At 55.5% G+C, this 15,336-nt stretch overlaps 2 protein-coding genes across 7 annotated transcripts; one reads left to right on the top strand and one right to left on the bottom strand.

Annotated features, from left to right (window-relative positions):
* Positions 1-5,898, top strand: Atxn7l3 (ataxin 7 like 3). Of its 5 annotated transcripts, none has more exons than XM_063251686.1 (13): positions 1-142; positions 1,096-1,206; positions 1,353-1,485; positions 1,610-1,781; positions 1,913-2,010; positions 2,447-2,469; positions 2,720-2,786; positions 2,924-3,009; positions 3,135-3,203; positions 3,317-3,360; positions 3,432-3,503; positions 3,589-3,746; positions 3,823-5,898. In XM_063251686.1, the coding sequence occupies exons 2-13, from the start codon at positions 1,156-1,158 to the stop codon at positions 3,969-3,971; spliced, it is 1,122 nt and encodes a 373-aa protein (XP_063107756.1). In that variant the 5' UTR covers positions 1-142; positions 1,096-1,155; the 3' UTR covers positions 3,972-5,898. The 5 variants fall into 5 exon arrangements, with proteins under 5 accessions (XP_063107756.1, XP_013003621.2, XP_013003624.2 ...); XM_013148167.3 differs by lacking the exon at positions 1-142 and adding an exon at positions 648-670; XM_013148170.3 differs by lacking the exon at positions 1-142 and having other exon boundaries at positions 2,741-2,786; positions 2,981-3,009.
* A 74-nt stretch (positions 5,899-5,972) lies between these two features.
* Positions 5,973-9,251, bottom strand: Tmub2 (transmembrane and ubiquitin like domain containing 2). Of its 2 annotated transcripts, XM_063251687.1 has the most exons (4): positions 9,072-9,251; positions 8,326-8,427; positions 7,056-7,622; positions 5,973-6,800 (listed from the first exon to the last, which is right to left on the bottom strand). In XM_063251687.1, the coding sequence occupies exons 3-4, from the start codon at positions 7,595-7,597 to the stop codon at positions 6,437-6,439; spliced, it is 906 nt and encodes a 301-aa protein (XP_063107757.1). In that variant the 5' UTR covers positions 7,598-7,622; positions 8,326-8,427; positions 9,072-9,251; the 3' UTR covers positions 5,973-6,436. The 2 variants fall into 2 exon arrangements, with proteins under 2 accessions (XP_063107757.1, XP_005001954.3); XM_005001897.4 differs by lacking the exon at positions 8,326-8,427 and having other exon boundaries at positions 9,072-9,249.
* Between the last annotated feature and the right edge of the window lie 6,085 nt (positions 9,252-15,336).

Here is a 15,336-nt window from a genome sequence, read left to right as displayed (position 1 = left end):
GGGGCGCCCGGCCCCGGCCCCGGCCCCGGGCAGCGGCGCGCGCAGCGAGGACATGGGGCTCCGGAGCAGTCGCCGCCGCCGCCGCCGCCGGAGGACGCGGCCCTGAGAGGCCGCCGGGCCCCGGCTTGGCGCCCCGGGCGGGGTGAGTACGGGGGAGGGGCCTGCGGGGGGCGGGGCGGGGGCGGGGCTGGGCCCCCTCCCCGCGTGGCGCCCCCTCCCCTGGCCTGGCCGGCGCGGGACTGCCGGCGCCGGGCCGGTACCCCGCGCTGCGGCCGGTCCCCTTGGGCGGGTGGGGCGCGGCAGGCCGGGAGGGGCGCGGGCCTTTGTTTGGGACAATGGCGGGGCCGGCCGGTCTGGGGGCTCCGCGTCCCGGCGATGTGACGGCCGGCCGGACCCTGACCGGCGCCCCGGCCCGGCCCGCCGCCCGCCGGAGGGACCCAGAGCTGTGGTCTCGAGCGGGGGGGCCCGCACTTCGGGGCGCTCGGATGGACTTCCGGGCTGGGCCACTGGGGCGGGATGGGTGTCCCGGCGGCCGCAGGTAGGCAGGGCCCCCTCCTTGTGTGCGCCCCATGCGCACCCCTGCCGTGTGCCTCCATGTCCCTGCGACTTCGGTCTCTTGTGCCCTCTTCCGTTCTACATGTGGAGAGGCAGGAGCCTTTCGCGGAGGACAGTGAGTCAAGGGTGGTGGGGTCTCGTGGAGTCCTCATTTCTGATAAGGGCACCCCCTAAGTGGACACCTGGGTGCCGGAAGCGATGACTGGCAGGACCTTGGAGGCCAGGACTGTCCGGCGATCCCATGGGGCTCCGCCACACCCTGTGGGTTCACTCTGAGGCCTGGAGTTCCTTCTACCCTGCTGCATTGCACCATGGGTATCAGGGGTTTGAGTTTGGGGACTGGGTGAGCTGCTGCCTGTGGTGGACTGTTTGGCTGTGGAGCCCTGCTCTACTGGGCAAGGATGAAGCCACACCAGGTCTCCAGCCAAGAACCATGCAGGCTGGGGGGCCTGGTCCAGGGCTGTTAGGGCCGAGCCGGTGGAAGGAGAGGCATTAGGCTCCACACTGCCCTGGCCTCACCTGTGCACCCCCATCCTGCAGCCGAGTTGCCGCCCGCTGTGCTATGAGCAGTCAGAGTGCCGTCTCCACAAGAGTTTACAAATGAAAATGGAGGAAATGTCTTTGTCTGGCCTGGATAACAACAAACTAGAGGTGAGGGTCCCCATATGTGCCTCCAGCTCTGCTGGTGTCTTCGTGCACGCTGCAAGCTGGGTCAGGATGGGGGACATACCAGAGCCAACCACTAAGTTGCCACCCACCCGGGGCAACCATGCTGATGGGCTCTCTCCTTGGCCCAGGCCATTGCTCAGGAGATTTATGCAGACCTGGTCGAAGATTCGTGTTTGGGGTTCTGCTTCGAGGTGCACCGGGCCGTCAAGTGTGGCTACTTTTTCCTGGACGACACAGACCCAGACAGCATGAAGGATTTTGGTGAGCTCCGGTAGAGTGTCTGGGGACTTCTTCCAGTACCTGAACCCCTGAAGCCCAAGGCAGGGCTTTGAGGATACAGTCCCTGCCCACCCACCCTGATCGTCGCGCGCTCTGCTGTCCCCAGAGATCGTGGACCAGCCCGGGTTGGACATCTTTGGACAGGTTTTCAACCAGTGGAAGAGCAAGGAGTGCGTCTGCCCCAACTGCAGCCGTAGCATTGCCGCGTCCCGCTTCGCACCACACCTGGAGAAGTGCCTGGGCATGGGGCGCAACAGCAGCCGCATTGCCAACCGCCGGTGAGGGCAGCGACCCTCACCCACGCCTGACCGGGGGCACTCGTGGGGCACAGGGTGTGCTGTGCCCTGCATGTCCTCCTCCCTGTGGAGAGTGGTGCCAGCCTAACGCCAAGGTGTCCCCCCCCTTGCAGGATCGCCAACAGCAACAACATGAATAAGTCGGAGAGCGACCAGGAGGACAACGACGACATCAATGACAATGACTGGTCCTACGGCTCGGAGAAGAAAGGTGTTGGCCTGGGGACTGCGGGGTACCTGGGGCAAGGGAGAGGAGCCAGGCATGGTGGTACATGGTATAGCTTCAGCACTCTGGGAGGCAGAGGCAGGAGTTTGTGCCCAGCCTGCAGAATTTAGTGAGACCCTGACGTGGGGCTGGCATTGTATAGGTCTGTGTGAAGGCCCTGAGTGCAAATCTAGTAGTGCAAAAAAAAAAGAAAAAGCAATTGTCATGAAGGATGTAGAGAGAGGGTTGCTTTGCTTCTCACTTAGATTTAGATGGTTTTAGCTGGAGTGTGGGATTAAGTAGCCCCACCTTGGGCTACTTAGAGGGTAGCTTGGCAGTAGGGAACCGGCATACCATGTGTCAAGGTCCTAGAGTTCACTCCAGTACTCCCAAAACACCAGGGAGAAAGTAACCGTGCTCTCCGTTCTTCTGTCTCCAACAGCTAAGAAGAGGAAATCAGACAAGGTGAGAGCTGGGGCACAGGGAATGTGGGCAGAGGACAGTATCCTCCCGTGGGGCAGGGCATCCTCGGGTGTCTTGACTCAAGTTTGAGGCATTGGGGTGCGGGTGTCTGAGGCCTTGGGAGTGTGGGGAGGGTGTGTGGGCTGCCAGGCCTCTAGCTGGGAGGTTGCAAAGCGATCGAGGATATTCTTTTGTCAAACATGTTTTCTTTCCTGGGTCTTGGCTTCCCCTTATCGTTGCCCTTTCCCCAAAGCTATGGTATCTCCCATTCCAGAACCCCAATTCCCCACGAAGATCCAAGTCTTTAAAACACAAAAATGGTGAGTGGAGCTGGAGCAACTGTGGTGCCTCAGGGACCCACTGGGAGCTGCAGGCGGGGGGGGGGGGTGTTAGTAGGGAGGGAGGGGAGGACCTGTGAGCCTTCTGTCACCCCCACTTCCTTTCTGGTTATTTTCAGGGTTCTCTGTCTGTTCCTCTGCATCAAACACCCTTCCCCTTCTTTTTTCTTCTTCAGGGGAGCTTAGCAATTCGGATCCTTTCAAGGTAAGCAGGGGCTGCCCATGCTGCTTGTCAGGGCCCCCATGGAATAGCTGGGGTTCAGGGAGGTGGAGTCAGGGTCTCCTAGGACGGGGATTTGGAGGCCCTGACCAACCCTCTGGTTCCCACAGTACAGCAACTCCACCGGGATCAGTTACGAGACACTGGGGCCGGAGGAGCTGCGGAGCCTTCTCACCACAGTGAGGGCCGGGCAGGGGTGCAGAGGGTGCCCCAGGGCCTGGGCTGGGTCTTTGTCTGTCCCCACCCCCCACCCCCCCCTCCGCAGCCACCTCAGCTTCTGTCCCTCCTACAGCAATGTGGCGTGATTTCAGAACACACCAAGAAGATGTGCACGAGGTGAGTGCCACCAGGGGTGCGAGGCAGGGGGCTCCTGGCTGTGTCAAGGCTGAGCCTGCTGTCCCCACCAGGTCCCTGCGCTGTCCCCAGCACACAGACGAGCAGAGGCGGACTGTGCGGATTTACTTTCTCGGGCCCTCGGCGTGAGTGACCCGCTGGTCTGGGTGGGCAGGTGGGCATGGGGGCGGCAGTGGCTGAGCCTGAGCCCACCCTCCCCACCTTGCACAGTGTCCTCCCAGAGGTGGACAGTGCGCTGGACACCGACAGCTTCGACATGGCCGACAGTCAGGCCCTGCTCAGCCGGCTGCAGTGGGATGGCTCCTCCGACCTCTCACCCTCAGACTCAGGCTCTTCCAAGACCAGTGATAACCAGGGCTGGGGCCTAGGTATGTAGGGCTCAGGGCTGCCAGACCCCACCCCCACCCACCCCCTGCAGCGTGCTGACAGCCTGGCTCCCTGCAGGCAGCAGCAGCTCCGAGTCCCGGAAAGCCAAGAAGAAGAAGCCACACCTGGGGCTGGCAGGGGCCACATCCAGCCTTGCCACCGGCAAGAAGAAGAGGCCCAAGCCACCAGCGCCTCCGACACCCAGCATCTACGATGACATCAACTGACAGCGCAGGGGCCACCTTTGGCTGAGTAGAGCCTGCCTGAATCCACTGGCCGCAGGGCTGGGCACACAGACGCTGCTAGGGCTCAGGCATGCAAGCCTGGGACAGGTGGGTGGGGCCATGTGTGCGCCCCTGGGGGGCACTGGGTCCTCTGTGGTGGCACGGCCTCAGCGTGCAGGCCTCAGACCTGGACATGTTCACTTTGCCTGGACACAGTTCAGTGGGAGGCAGTTTTCCTATTTATTCTGTGAGTTACTGGATGTCCAGCTGGGCCTGGGGCCTGGCCTGGCACTGCCCCGCACACTGCCCGCCCTGTGCAGGAACTGGACTTCACCCCGGCAGGCCCCAGGCATTGTAAAGGGGTCTGAGCTGCCCAAGGGCCGCAGGTAGCAAGCCCATGATTCCCGGTGATGCCCAGCCAGTGGGTACCAGTGGGCTGGCTGCTAGGTGGCACCCAGGACTGCACCACCTCCAGTGCCCCAGGCACCCCTCCATCCCCATGGTTTCTGGGCAGGCGGAGCTGTCCTCATCTTGGGTGCCAGGAAAGGGCCACAGCCTCGAAGCTTCAAGGAGCAGAAAGGGGAGGGTGGGGCTGGCCAAAACTCCACTCCACCACCCTCCCTCCCCGGAGGGTGGGCAGACCAGGTCCTGGGCAGCAGGAGGGGCCCACGGTGAGGGAACGGTGCTGCTTTATTTGAAATGTTTTCTTACCTCATTCCCTGTCCCAGGAAGGGGCGCAGCCTCGCTCTCCTGGGGTGGCCGTGTTCCCACGCGTGCCCTGCCCCTGTCCTGGGGCAGCCCCGCCCCAAGTGCTGCTTGCCACCTTCCCCTTCACCAGCCTCATCCTGCTCTGTTCCCACCTCCAGGCTGCCCTGTTCCCTCCTGCGCCGCTTTTAAGTTATTTATTCTGTACTTGTGGTTTGGGGCTCCAAGGAAAGTCCTTCCCTTGTGCCTCTCCCCATGCTAGGAGTAGGTGGGAAGAAGGTGGCTCTGTGCTCTGGACCTCAGCGGAGGGGAAGGGTGATGTCAGCCCTGTGGGATGGCGTGCCAGCATGTCACCAGCCTGGTCTACATCCAGGGAGATGTACAGCCCGCATGGGCCCCGCATACCGGGCCAGGGGACACCTGTACCCAGCACTTGCTGATGTGTCCCACGTTTGAGTAGCCAGTACCCAGGACTTTGTGGACTGATTTGGGTTAGGGACCCTAGAGGGTTGCGGGAACAACAGAACAGGGCTGCAGGACCCTGTCTGGAACCCCAGTGTCCTCCTGGGGTGCTTCTGATTGTGGCAGATGCCTGGTTGCAAGTTGGTTTTTAACCCAAGCATTGTGATTATTTTTTAAAAAGCCAAACCCGTTTTGGCAGGAGTTAGAATAAACCCTGGGCACCTCTCTTCTTTCCCTCACGGCTTCCTCCCTCCAAAGCTGCCCAGTTGGGAGTGGGCTGGAGATGAGGGGTAGAAGGCCACTGCTCCCGCCTGATGCCCCCAGCCTCCCTCAGGAAGGTGGTGGGGGCAGTGCGAGAATGGATCCTTGCCAGCTGGCTCTGAGCCTATGTGGGTGGGTGGGAGGTGGGAGCAGACCCCTGCCTCTGCTCAGAGGACCCTCAGCAGGCTGGGCCCTGGCCCCCTGCCTGGCCAGGGCACTTGCCCCATGTTCTGCCCTGTGTCTGAGTGTGGGGTGTGTGTTAGTCTCATGGCTGGTGGCTTTCCTTTCATGCATTGCACCCCCCCCCTGCATGCCCAGGGCCACCCGCCTGGCATCACCGCATGCTGGGGTTATTAGGGGAGGGGGGCTCACACTGTCCTGTGGTCTTGAGATTTTTATTTTTGCATATATAATCCATCCTGTACAGGTAGCTAACTTTGTAAACGCTGTGTACCCTCTGCCCATGGCTGCTGGTGTAAATAAACTGCATCTCCCGTTGGTAGCCTGGCCTCCCCACCCTCATCACCATGGAGCTGGGGCAGGCAGCGCTTGTTCTGGATGTTACAGAAGCCACGGTGGCCATAGAGTACCTTTATTCAGTTGCAGACACAGAGCCTTTATCCAGGGCCTTCATGTGGTCTGTTGGGACCCCTCTGGAGCCTTCCTTGGAGCCTAGTGGTCACCGGCAGCTCTGAGCCTAGGGGCGCAGTAGCTGTGGCCTGGCAGAGGCCCATAAAGCACTATTAAGATGAGGCCAGCAAAGTGCTCTGTGGAAGTGGGCCCCATACCCAAAGAGCCGACTGAGGTGACCAGGTGCTGCAGGGGTAAGCAGTCTCTCCCTACCTGTGCCATGCCAATCTTGGGACCCATGCCAGTGCCCTACAGAGGTGTCAGGGGCAGAAGACTGCAAGCTTTCCACAAGCCAGATATGGTCCTGCCAGAATACCATGGGCTGACTGCCCCCCCAGGCCTGGGCCCAGCTTTGGCTGGGAAAGGGAAGCAGCAGCAGAGGAAGCCCGTGCCCTTCAACTCTCCAGGTTCTATCTCGAGTACATCCCAAAGACCAGGAAGCTGAAGAAGACTGTGACGCCCACTAGGGAGACCGTTGCTGGGGCTGTGAAGAACTGGCGGTAGTTGATCCGGAAGTACCAGACCACACCCAGGAGCACCACAAACACAGGCACCATGAGGCTGCCCACACCAAGGCCCAGGCTGGGCGGCTCTGTAGTGGAGGTGGCCAGCGGGGCAGAGGGGTCCGGGGCCGCAGCCCCAGGGGGCAGGCAGTGGCAGTGGATCACACAGTTGTCGGTGATATCCAGGGAACGAAGTGTACTTGCTGGGTCCTGCAGCAGGCGGCCCTTGTAGATGAGCTTTGTCTGGCCTTCCTGTCCAGGGAAGCACTTGCTGTGGGTGGAAGAGGAGAGCAGACATCAGCGTGCACCTGTAGCCCCAGCAGCTTGGGCAGATGATCCCCAGCTTGAACCCAGTCTCGACAATTTAGCAACGCCCTGTATCAAAAAGAGCTTGGTATGTAGCTCAGTGCAGAGGCCCTGGCTGCAGCCAGCAGTTCAGCATCAGAAAGGAAGCGGGAGGGGCCCACCCCCCTCCTCCCCTCAGGCACAACAGCTTCCTCCAGCAGCCAGGCTGGGGGCCCCTCACCTCTTCAGAGTGCCCACAGTGTCCTCCAGCTTGACCACAGCCAGCTCCTCGGTGTCATTGAGGAATTTGAGCCTCAGGTTGATGAGGCCAGCGCCGGGAGGCAGGCAAGTGCTCTGCTCAGAGCATGGCAGGGCTTCTGGACCACCACTGTCTGCAGCTGGCCGCCGCCTGGGCAGGCCCCGGATGTCCAGGAGCTGCTCCAGGCTGGGCTCCACACTTGCCCCAGTGCCCAGCTCCCCAGCTGCATCGCCCTCACCTGTACAAGCCTCTTCAGCCTTCTCCTCACTGTCCTCTAATGGATCGGGCAGCTCAGGGGGGTCGGGGACCCCTGGACCAGCCACCAGCTGGTCTACATGGCCCAGGTGAAGGATGGAGGTGTTGCTTGCTGAAACAATAGTTCCCAGGAGTTGACTGCTATTGCTGTCTGCTACGTATGTAGAGAGCCAAGCTAGGACCAGGGCTAGAACCAGCAGTACCACACCTGCCAGCACCATCACCTCGTTACCCACACCCTCAATGAGGGTGACCCCAGAGAGCTTCATGGCCTGGCTGCTGCCTGGGTTCTTGCTGCAGAAACAAAGGGGACAGCATCAGCACAGTCTGAGGACCTGCAGCAAGCTTCCAAGTTTAAGTTCAAACTGAGCCAGCTCTGAAAGAAAATGAGGTTCAGCGGCCTGCAGGGAGTGGGGGCAGATCTCCTAAATTGACGCCCCATGGAAAGTGCAGGGCATTGGGGAAGCTGCACCCACCACAGTTTATGCTTGCTGCCTTCTTGGTTGATGAGAAAAACGCTTGTCTGACCCCTGATTTCTCCACCATTTCTACCTGTTGAGCCCCCTCCAAGGTGGCTTCAGAGATGGAGAAGCCTGGAATATGTGACTGGAGTTCCTCTGGAGGAAGAGTCCTGCCTGCCCTGACAGGTGTCTCTTATGAGCCCCTCTTCAGCTGGGGTCAAAAACCCATTCCCTGACATTGTGAGCCACAGGACACAGGCCTCTTGGCCAAGTCCAATCATCACAGAGGACTAGGCTGAAGAGGCAGCAGGAGACAAATCTGCCACCTCAAAACCGTTGAGCAAGCCACACCAGAAACACCACCTGCTCCTAGTTACCACTGGCTTCATAACTGCAGAAACCACTGCCCGGATGAAGCAACTCAACAGCCTCACGAGTTTCCTCCTCAAGCTCAGTCCCTGCAGCTTCTCAGCCAGGCAAGGGCGCCCTCTCCCTTCACAGGGGCTAAATTCACAACGGTGCCCAGGCAAACCCACCTGGGGGGGGGGTATCGTTGTCACACTCCTCTTCAGCACCCATCCCACCTCATTAGGTGCATGCACCTATGGCTCTCCACTAAATACGGCTCGCAGGGGTTTCTGTAAACGCCACAACAGTCGCTCAAACAATATTTATGGACATAACACCGGAATAATTTCCATAACGTTACTTAACAGGTGGGTCCTGGACTCAGAAACATCTAGTTATAGTCCCGGTTTCCCTGGTCCTAGCCTGGACAACTTTCTCACAGCCTCAGCGTTCTCCTTAACCCACTGGGTTAAAAACAGCACCTACCCAGTAAGGCTGCTCTGCAGATGACGTAAAATCATCAAAGCAGAATAACTAGCACAGTGCCTGGTATAGTGCAATCGCTGAGCACACAAACGGCTGCGATTTTGCGTCACTCTCAGGACTAAGCCCAACAGGGAGAAGGCTGTCACTGACCGCGATCCCCGGAAAGAAAAGGGACTGGCCAGGCGAGCTTCGAAGGGGACCCCTCACAGGACCCACATCCGCAAGGGGCCGCCTCTGCCTTCCCCTGCCAGGACGACCCCGACCGCCCACCCAGGCGCTGCCTGCCACCCAGGAGCGGCTGGGTCCGGACCCCGACAGCGGGATACCGGCTGGGCCGGTGGCCCTCTGCCGCCGGGTGGGGAGAGTGGGCGAGGGGCGGGGCGGGGCGGGACGGGGAGGACAGGGAGCTGGACCGGGTGCTGTAGCTAGACGAAAAAACAGTCCTCACCTGAAAACGCAGGGATCCCCCGGGGCGGTCCCTGGTCTCGCCTTTCTTAGAGGGGCCGAAGAAAGGGCTGACAGTCTCCGAATCTGTCCAAGGTCCGGGTTCTTCCCCCTTCTCCCGGAAACTGTTACAGGCAATAACAGGAAGTCCTGCCTCGGCGCCTTTCATGGATGACGTAGAGTTACGTAAGGCGCGCTGACGTAAATGAAGCCTTAAATAAAAGGGACAGGTTTCCGAGGGCAGAAATGGGCGGAGTCATTGTTGGCGGGATCTCAGTCCTATGGGACCAGGACCACGCGTGGTGGGCGGGGTCTTAGGGCGTCCATGGGTAGGAGGCGGGGCCGGAAGGGGACGCGGAGGGGCGTTACCTAGCGCCCGGTTTGCCTCCACAGAGCGAGAAGCCTGGCTCCTTCCCGGGCTTTTGACCAACCTGTTAACTCTGGGGCTGGGTGGGTGGACTTAGGAGAAGACCGTGAGAAAGCTGTGGCATCGGGTGGCTTAAGACACAGATCCGAAGCGGCCTTGGAGCGCAAGAAAGAAGGAAATGAAACAGGAAAAAAAATTTATTTTTTCTGGTTTGAGAAGGGTCTCATGGTGTAGTTCAGGCTGGCCTCAAACTCACGGTGATCCGCCTGCCTCAGTCTCCCGGGTGCTACGATGACAGGCGTGCGCCATCACGCCCCGGTCCCTTTTAAGTATAGTAACAGCCAGACATGGTGGTGCACGCCTGTCAACCTACCGCTCAGGAGGTTGAACGAGGATCTCTATGAGTTCGAGGGTAGTCTGGGCTACACAGTATGACCATGCCTCAAAGAAAAAAATACACAATAATAGCAGGCACACACCTGCAATCCTAGCATTGGACAGGCCAAAGAGGCAGGCTTGCCAGGAGTCCAGCACCAACCTCAACTGCATAGCAAGACCCTGTCTCAATTACCGCTAATATAACTAAAATGTACACAGTATTTCATGGCTCTTAACTCCTTGGTTACTTCAGCATTTGGTGTGATGTTTATGGTCCTTCGCTGTGGATTTCACTATGGAGGGCAGGTGCCACTCTGAGCCCTTCCAGGCCGGGTGCCGCCCCCAGCGCTACCTGAATCCACAGCACAAAGGCCACTCCCGGGAAATGACCCCCTTTGCCCGATGGGTGCAGGGCGTCTGCGAGGTTGCTGAGTCTGCAGTTTTTCACGTTTCATTGACCACTTTGTAAGCTCCCTTTCGGACCTTTACCCCTTCTTTTTGAAAAGAAAGTTTAGAAACTTTTGCGGGAGCCCAGCTAGTATGTGGCTGTGGTCGTCTCTGTGAGGCGCTGGGTGTCGTGCCTGCCTGCCCACCCCGGGATTCCCAGAGGCCTCCACAGCAGCTCAGCACCCCATAGGGCGCTGTGAGCACAGGGCACCCCGAAGGCTATGTCCCAGCATGCTCTGTCTCAGTGATAGTGTCCGAAGGCTCTCCCCGACCCCGCCTATGCTGGTCACCTTTTCTCAGGCTTTCTTGTCCCCCAGGTGCAGGCAGTACCCAGGACACAGGCCCTTCCGTGGCTAGGAGCCCCTCTGCAGCTCGTTTCTCTGTCCCCAGGTACTACACTGATCAGTCTTTTTTTTTTTTTTGTACCAGGGATTGAACTCATGACCTTGCACTTGCCAAGTAGGTGTTTATACCACTGCACTAAATCCCCAGCCCAACACTGACCGGTCTTAAGAAAAAAGTTGCCAAATAGGCAATAAGATCTTTTGTTGTGCTTTGTTCTTGATTTTCTTGTGGACTTTTTTTTTTTTTTTTTTTTTTTTTCAGTTTTTGGTGCTAAAACTGAAGTTTTGGTCCTTGGGACCAAACCCAAGGCTTCCAGTTTACCAGGCAGGCAAGCATTCTACTACAGCCAAATCCCCAGGCCCCTGTTCTTGATTTTCTGAGACAGTCTCAACATGTAAGTCAGGCTTTGAATTCCTAGATCATCTCCGGTCAGCCTCCCAGTGCTGGGATTACAGGTGTGTAGCACCACTCCTGGCTGATAAGATTTGTATTTTTTTTGTATCTGGGATTGAATTCATGACCTTACACTTGTCAGGCAGGTGATTCTGCCCCTAAACTAAACCTTTGGTCCTTGTTTTAGTTTTTGAAATAGGATCTCACTGTGTAGTACAGGCTGGCATTGAACTCACAGAAATTCTGCCTCAGCCTTCTCAGTGCAAAGATTACAGACTTGATAAAATCTTTTTTTTTTTTTTTTTTTTTTTGGTACCAGGACTGATTTTTTTTTTTTTTTTTTATGTGCTGGAGATCAAACTCACCACTTCACACTTAACAGCAAGCACTATGCTGCTGAGCTATATCCCCAGCCCTGAAAAATTCTCAATGTTTTGTTTTGTTCCACTTCATTGGTAGTGCTGGGGATTGAATCCAGAGCCTGTATATAGGCCTTTTTAAAAATGTTTTTGAGACAGAGTCTTACTGTGTCACCAAGTTGCCCAAGCTGGTCTTTTTTTTTTTTTTTTTTTTTTTTTTTGAGACAGAGTCTCACTATGCAGTTCAGTCTGACCTTGAATTCACTATGTAACCCAGGCTGACAGCAAAGCTGAGGTGATGGGCTGGGGATATAGCTCAGCAGCATAGCTGGCAGGTACAAGGCTCTGGGTTTGATTTCTGATGCCAAAAACAAAATAAAACATTGTGAACCTTCTGCCTCAGCCTCTTAAATGCTGGGATTACAAGTGTGTACCACCACACCCTCTTTGGTTTCCAATTTATCCTGCTCTTCCAGCCTCCTAGAGTGCTGGAAGGCATGCCTGCCATTCCCAGCTGGACTTTTAATTTGTGTTTTCTGGCCCAGCGCCCCACACTGCTGAGGGGGTGCTGCCAGGCCCTGGGTCACAGTGGTGTTACAGTTTGAGTCTGAACATTCCCCCAAAGCCTCATGCAGTCATGGAGGTGGGCTTCTTTTTTTTTTTTTATGGAGGTGGGCTTCTAAAGTTTGTGACTGTCACCAAGTACTAAGCTAAAATTAGAATGGATTAAAGATCTTAATATTAAACCAGAAATATTAAATCTACTGAAAGATAGGATAGGTAAAACTCTTGAACATGATTCATGGTCCAGTGCTGAGATTACAGGTATGGGCCCTACAACCCAGTGGGTGTGGCCTACATAAAATGTAAGGGACAAAAGTCTTCTCTTCACACTCCTCCCCTTCTGCTCTTGTTGCTTTTGCTGTCTTCCACCACCATGAACTGTTGTCTGTCTTCCTGCCTTGGAGCCAGCAGATTAGGGGCTAAAACCTCTACACACTGTGAGCTAAATAAACTTTTCTTTCCTTCATTTTGGGCATCATATTTTGTCTCAAAAACAAGTGAAAAGTAAACAAGGTGGTGACTCACAGTGGTTGTGCACCTACCCACATCCAGGAAGCCACAACTGCCAGTTGCAAAGCAATTTTCCAGTATTCTGGCCTTCACTGACACTGGGAGCTGGGTGTGGTTGCACATGCCTGTGATTCCAGCACTTGGGAGGCTGAGGCAGGAGTGTCACTGCAATTCTAGGCTACATAGTAAGTTCCAATCGAGCCTATAAGAAACAAGACAAGGGTAAAAAAAAAAAAATTAAAAAAAATAAAAAAAAAAATAAAAAAAAAAATACATTTAGTAAACTCAGGTAAAAAAAAAATAAAAAAAAAAAAAAAAATAAAAAATAAAAAAAAGAAACAAGACAAGGTCCAGGGATTTAACTCAGTGGCATTAGCACCTGCCTGGCAAACGCAAGATCATGAGTTCGATCCCTAGTACCAAAATAAAAAACAAAACAACGCCAAATGGAGACTTTTTAAGTCCCTTGCTATGTTAATGTTTTGTGCTTCTTATTGGAAGAAAGTTCTTTGCCTATCACAGAATCCACCGGACTTTATTACCCTACCCCAAGGATGTGACATATCCCTTCTGCATCTTGGGCTTACACTCCACTGCCAGCTGTATTCACTGAGTTGCCCAGGCTGGCTCAAAGTTGCAGTCCTCCTTCCTCAGCCTCCTGGGTAACTGGGATGATAGGTGTGCACCAAGATGCTTTTTATCTTTTTAAAATAGATATCTTGTATTTGGAAAAGAAAAGGAAATGCTGGGTGGTTGAGGGGGTCTGCTGTGGCTGGGGGACAGCTCAGCATCTTCCCCGCTGAGGGTGCATTCCTCTTTTCAAAAGCCTGTCTGCTCTGCCAAATAAAAACAAAGCCAAGCATGCGGTTGCACACCTGTCATCCAAGCACTCAGGGCTGAGGCAGAAGGGTCACTGCAAGTTCAAAGCCAGCCTGCACTATAAAATTGAGATCAAGGCCAGGCTGAACTGCCTAGTGAGACCCTGTCTCACAAACAAATAAACAAAAAACCCTAAACTGAAATTAAAACAAATTTTTCATCCAGAATGGAGGGGCTGTGGCTCTGTTTATCAGATCAAAGGTCATTTTACCCAATGCAAGGGGGTTTCTAGGGAGCTGAAGGCCTTACAGGCTGCCGCCACCTGTGTGGCTGCCACCACCTCTGTATGGCTCCCACTGGTGATCGGCCCAGGGCCTTTAGGGGAAGCACAGGAAAGAGGGCTACTGAGCCCCTGGGCCTCCACCATCCTGTGGGGTGTGGCCTCTCCAGGGCACCAGAAACAGTGACACTGGGAGCCACAGTGGGCACAGGTGGGACAGGAACAAAGTGACACGCAGCCACAGGTGACCTTGTGATGGCCTCTTGCATTCCAGGGAAACACCATTTATTTGTGTTCAGGTTTTAGTTACCTTTTCTTGCCGCTGAGACAAAACATCCAACACCCAAAGTTAAAGAAGGGAAGATTTATTTAGGTCACAGTTTGTAGAGGCTTCAATGCACAGTCAGCTGGCTGCAGGCAGGGTGGTGTGGCAGAGGGGCATTGCAGAGGAGAAACAGCTCATGGTGGGCAGAAGGCAGCAAAGCAGTGATGCACCAAAGAACCAAGCCACAAGCAACACCAGCCTTCTTCCTGTCCCTTGTATCCTATCCAGCCTACCCACCCTAAAGGAGGTAGCACTTACACCCAAGGTGGATCACCCTCAACCCTAGCATCACACCACAAATGGATCCCAGCATCATACACCCTAGATCCAACAACCTCAGAAAGGCCCCACCCATGATCACATGAGGCTTTGGGGGGACTTACAGGCACAGCCATAACATTCTGCCCTGCCTCCCAAAGACTCACACACATCCTTTATGCAGAAGGCATTTATTCCATCTCCAGGAGTTGCCAGAGTTGTTAACAGCTTTAGCATTGCTGAAAAGCCACGTCCAAAGTCTCCTCTGAGATCTAAGGCAGACTCTTAACTGTGAGCCTCTGTACAAATGAAAGTTAAACACTCCCAACATCCAATGGCACAAGACAGACATTTCCATCTCAGAAAAGGGGATGGAAAGGAATGGGACCGAAATCCAGCAGTAAGTCCCGGAGTTCCCTGTGCAGCATCTGGGACAATCTATGCCAAGTTGTGAAGTTGGAGGGTTTGGGTGGCTCCATCTCTATGGCACTGCCAATAGCTGTAGCTCCCATGGCTTCTATCTTGGGTCCAGTCTGCTCCCTCCTTGCAGCTTTCCTCCGTACTTCTGGGGTGCACCTTCGGCTTCACCGTCACAGTTTCACACACTGTGCTTTCAGGGGCACACAGCCTGGCCTCCCAGGCCTCCTGAAATCTGAGTGGGAGCCTTCCTGACCTCATAGGTCCTGCATTCTGCATAGGCCTAAAACCAGCACCACGTAGATGATGCCAGAGGCTACTACCAGCTGGAAGAGGAGTAAGGAGTAGCTATGCTTCCTTCTCTATTGACTGTAGGGGTCAAGTGCCTGGATCACTAAGCACCCTGCACCCCATCCCAAGGAGCAAATTCTCTAGGTTACTGCCATTCTGGAACATGGGGCTCTCAGCGCTCTTTTACCCTTGCAACTCTGATCTGCAAAGTCTGGAGTCCTCTTGGTTCTCAGGATGTCCTCAGGCCATCTTTTCTGTCGTCCTCTTCTCAGCAGCCAAGTTTTCCTCGGCTCCATCTTTGCAGTCTGCAATTTCAGTGAAGCCTCCTTTCTGGCCAAACTCACAACCTTTTAAATCATTCTGCTGGGCTCTTTGCTCTTGATTCTCAACATAAATCTGACCAAAAGCCCCCACCACAACATTAGACTGTCTTGAAATTTCTTCTGCTAGATTAATTATTCAATGCCCCTAATATCAGTCCCAGGCAAAGTATCTGCACACGAGCAAAATGCAGAA

Source organism: Cavia porcellus, unplaced genomic scaffold (genome assembly GCF_034190915.1).
Source record: "Cavia porcellus strain 051 isolate PalLab524CR breed Dunkin Hartley unplaced genomic scaffold, mCavPor4.1 scaffold_6, whole genome shotgun sequence".
NCBI classification, from domain to species: Eukaryota; Metazoa; Chordata; class Mammalia; order Rodentia; family Caviidae; genus Cavia; species Cavia porcellus.
This window is presented reverse-complemented; position numbering and strand designations above follow the sequence as displayed.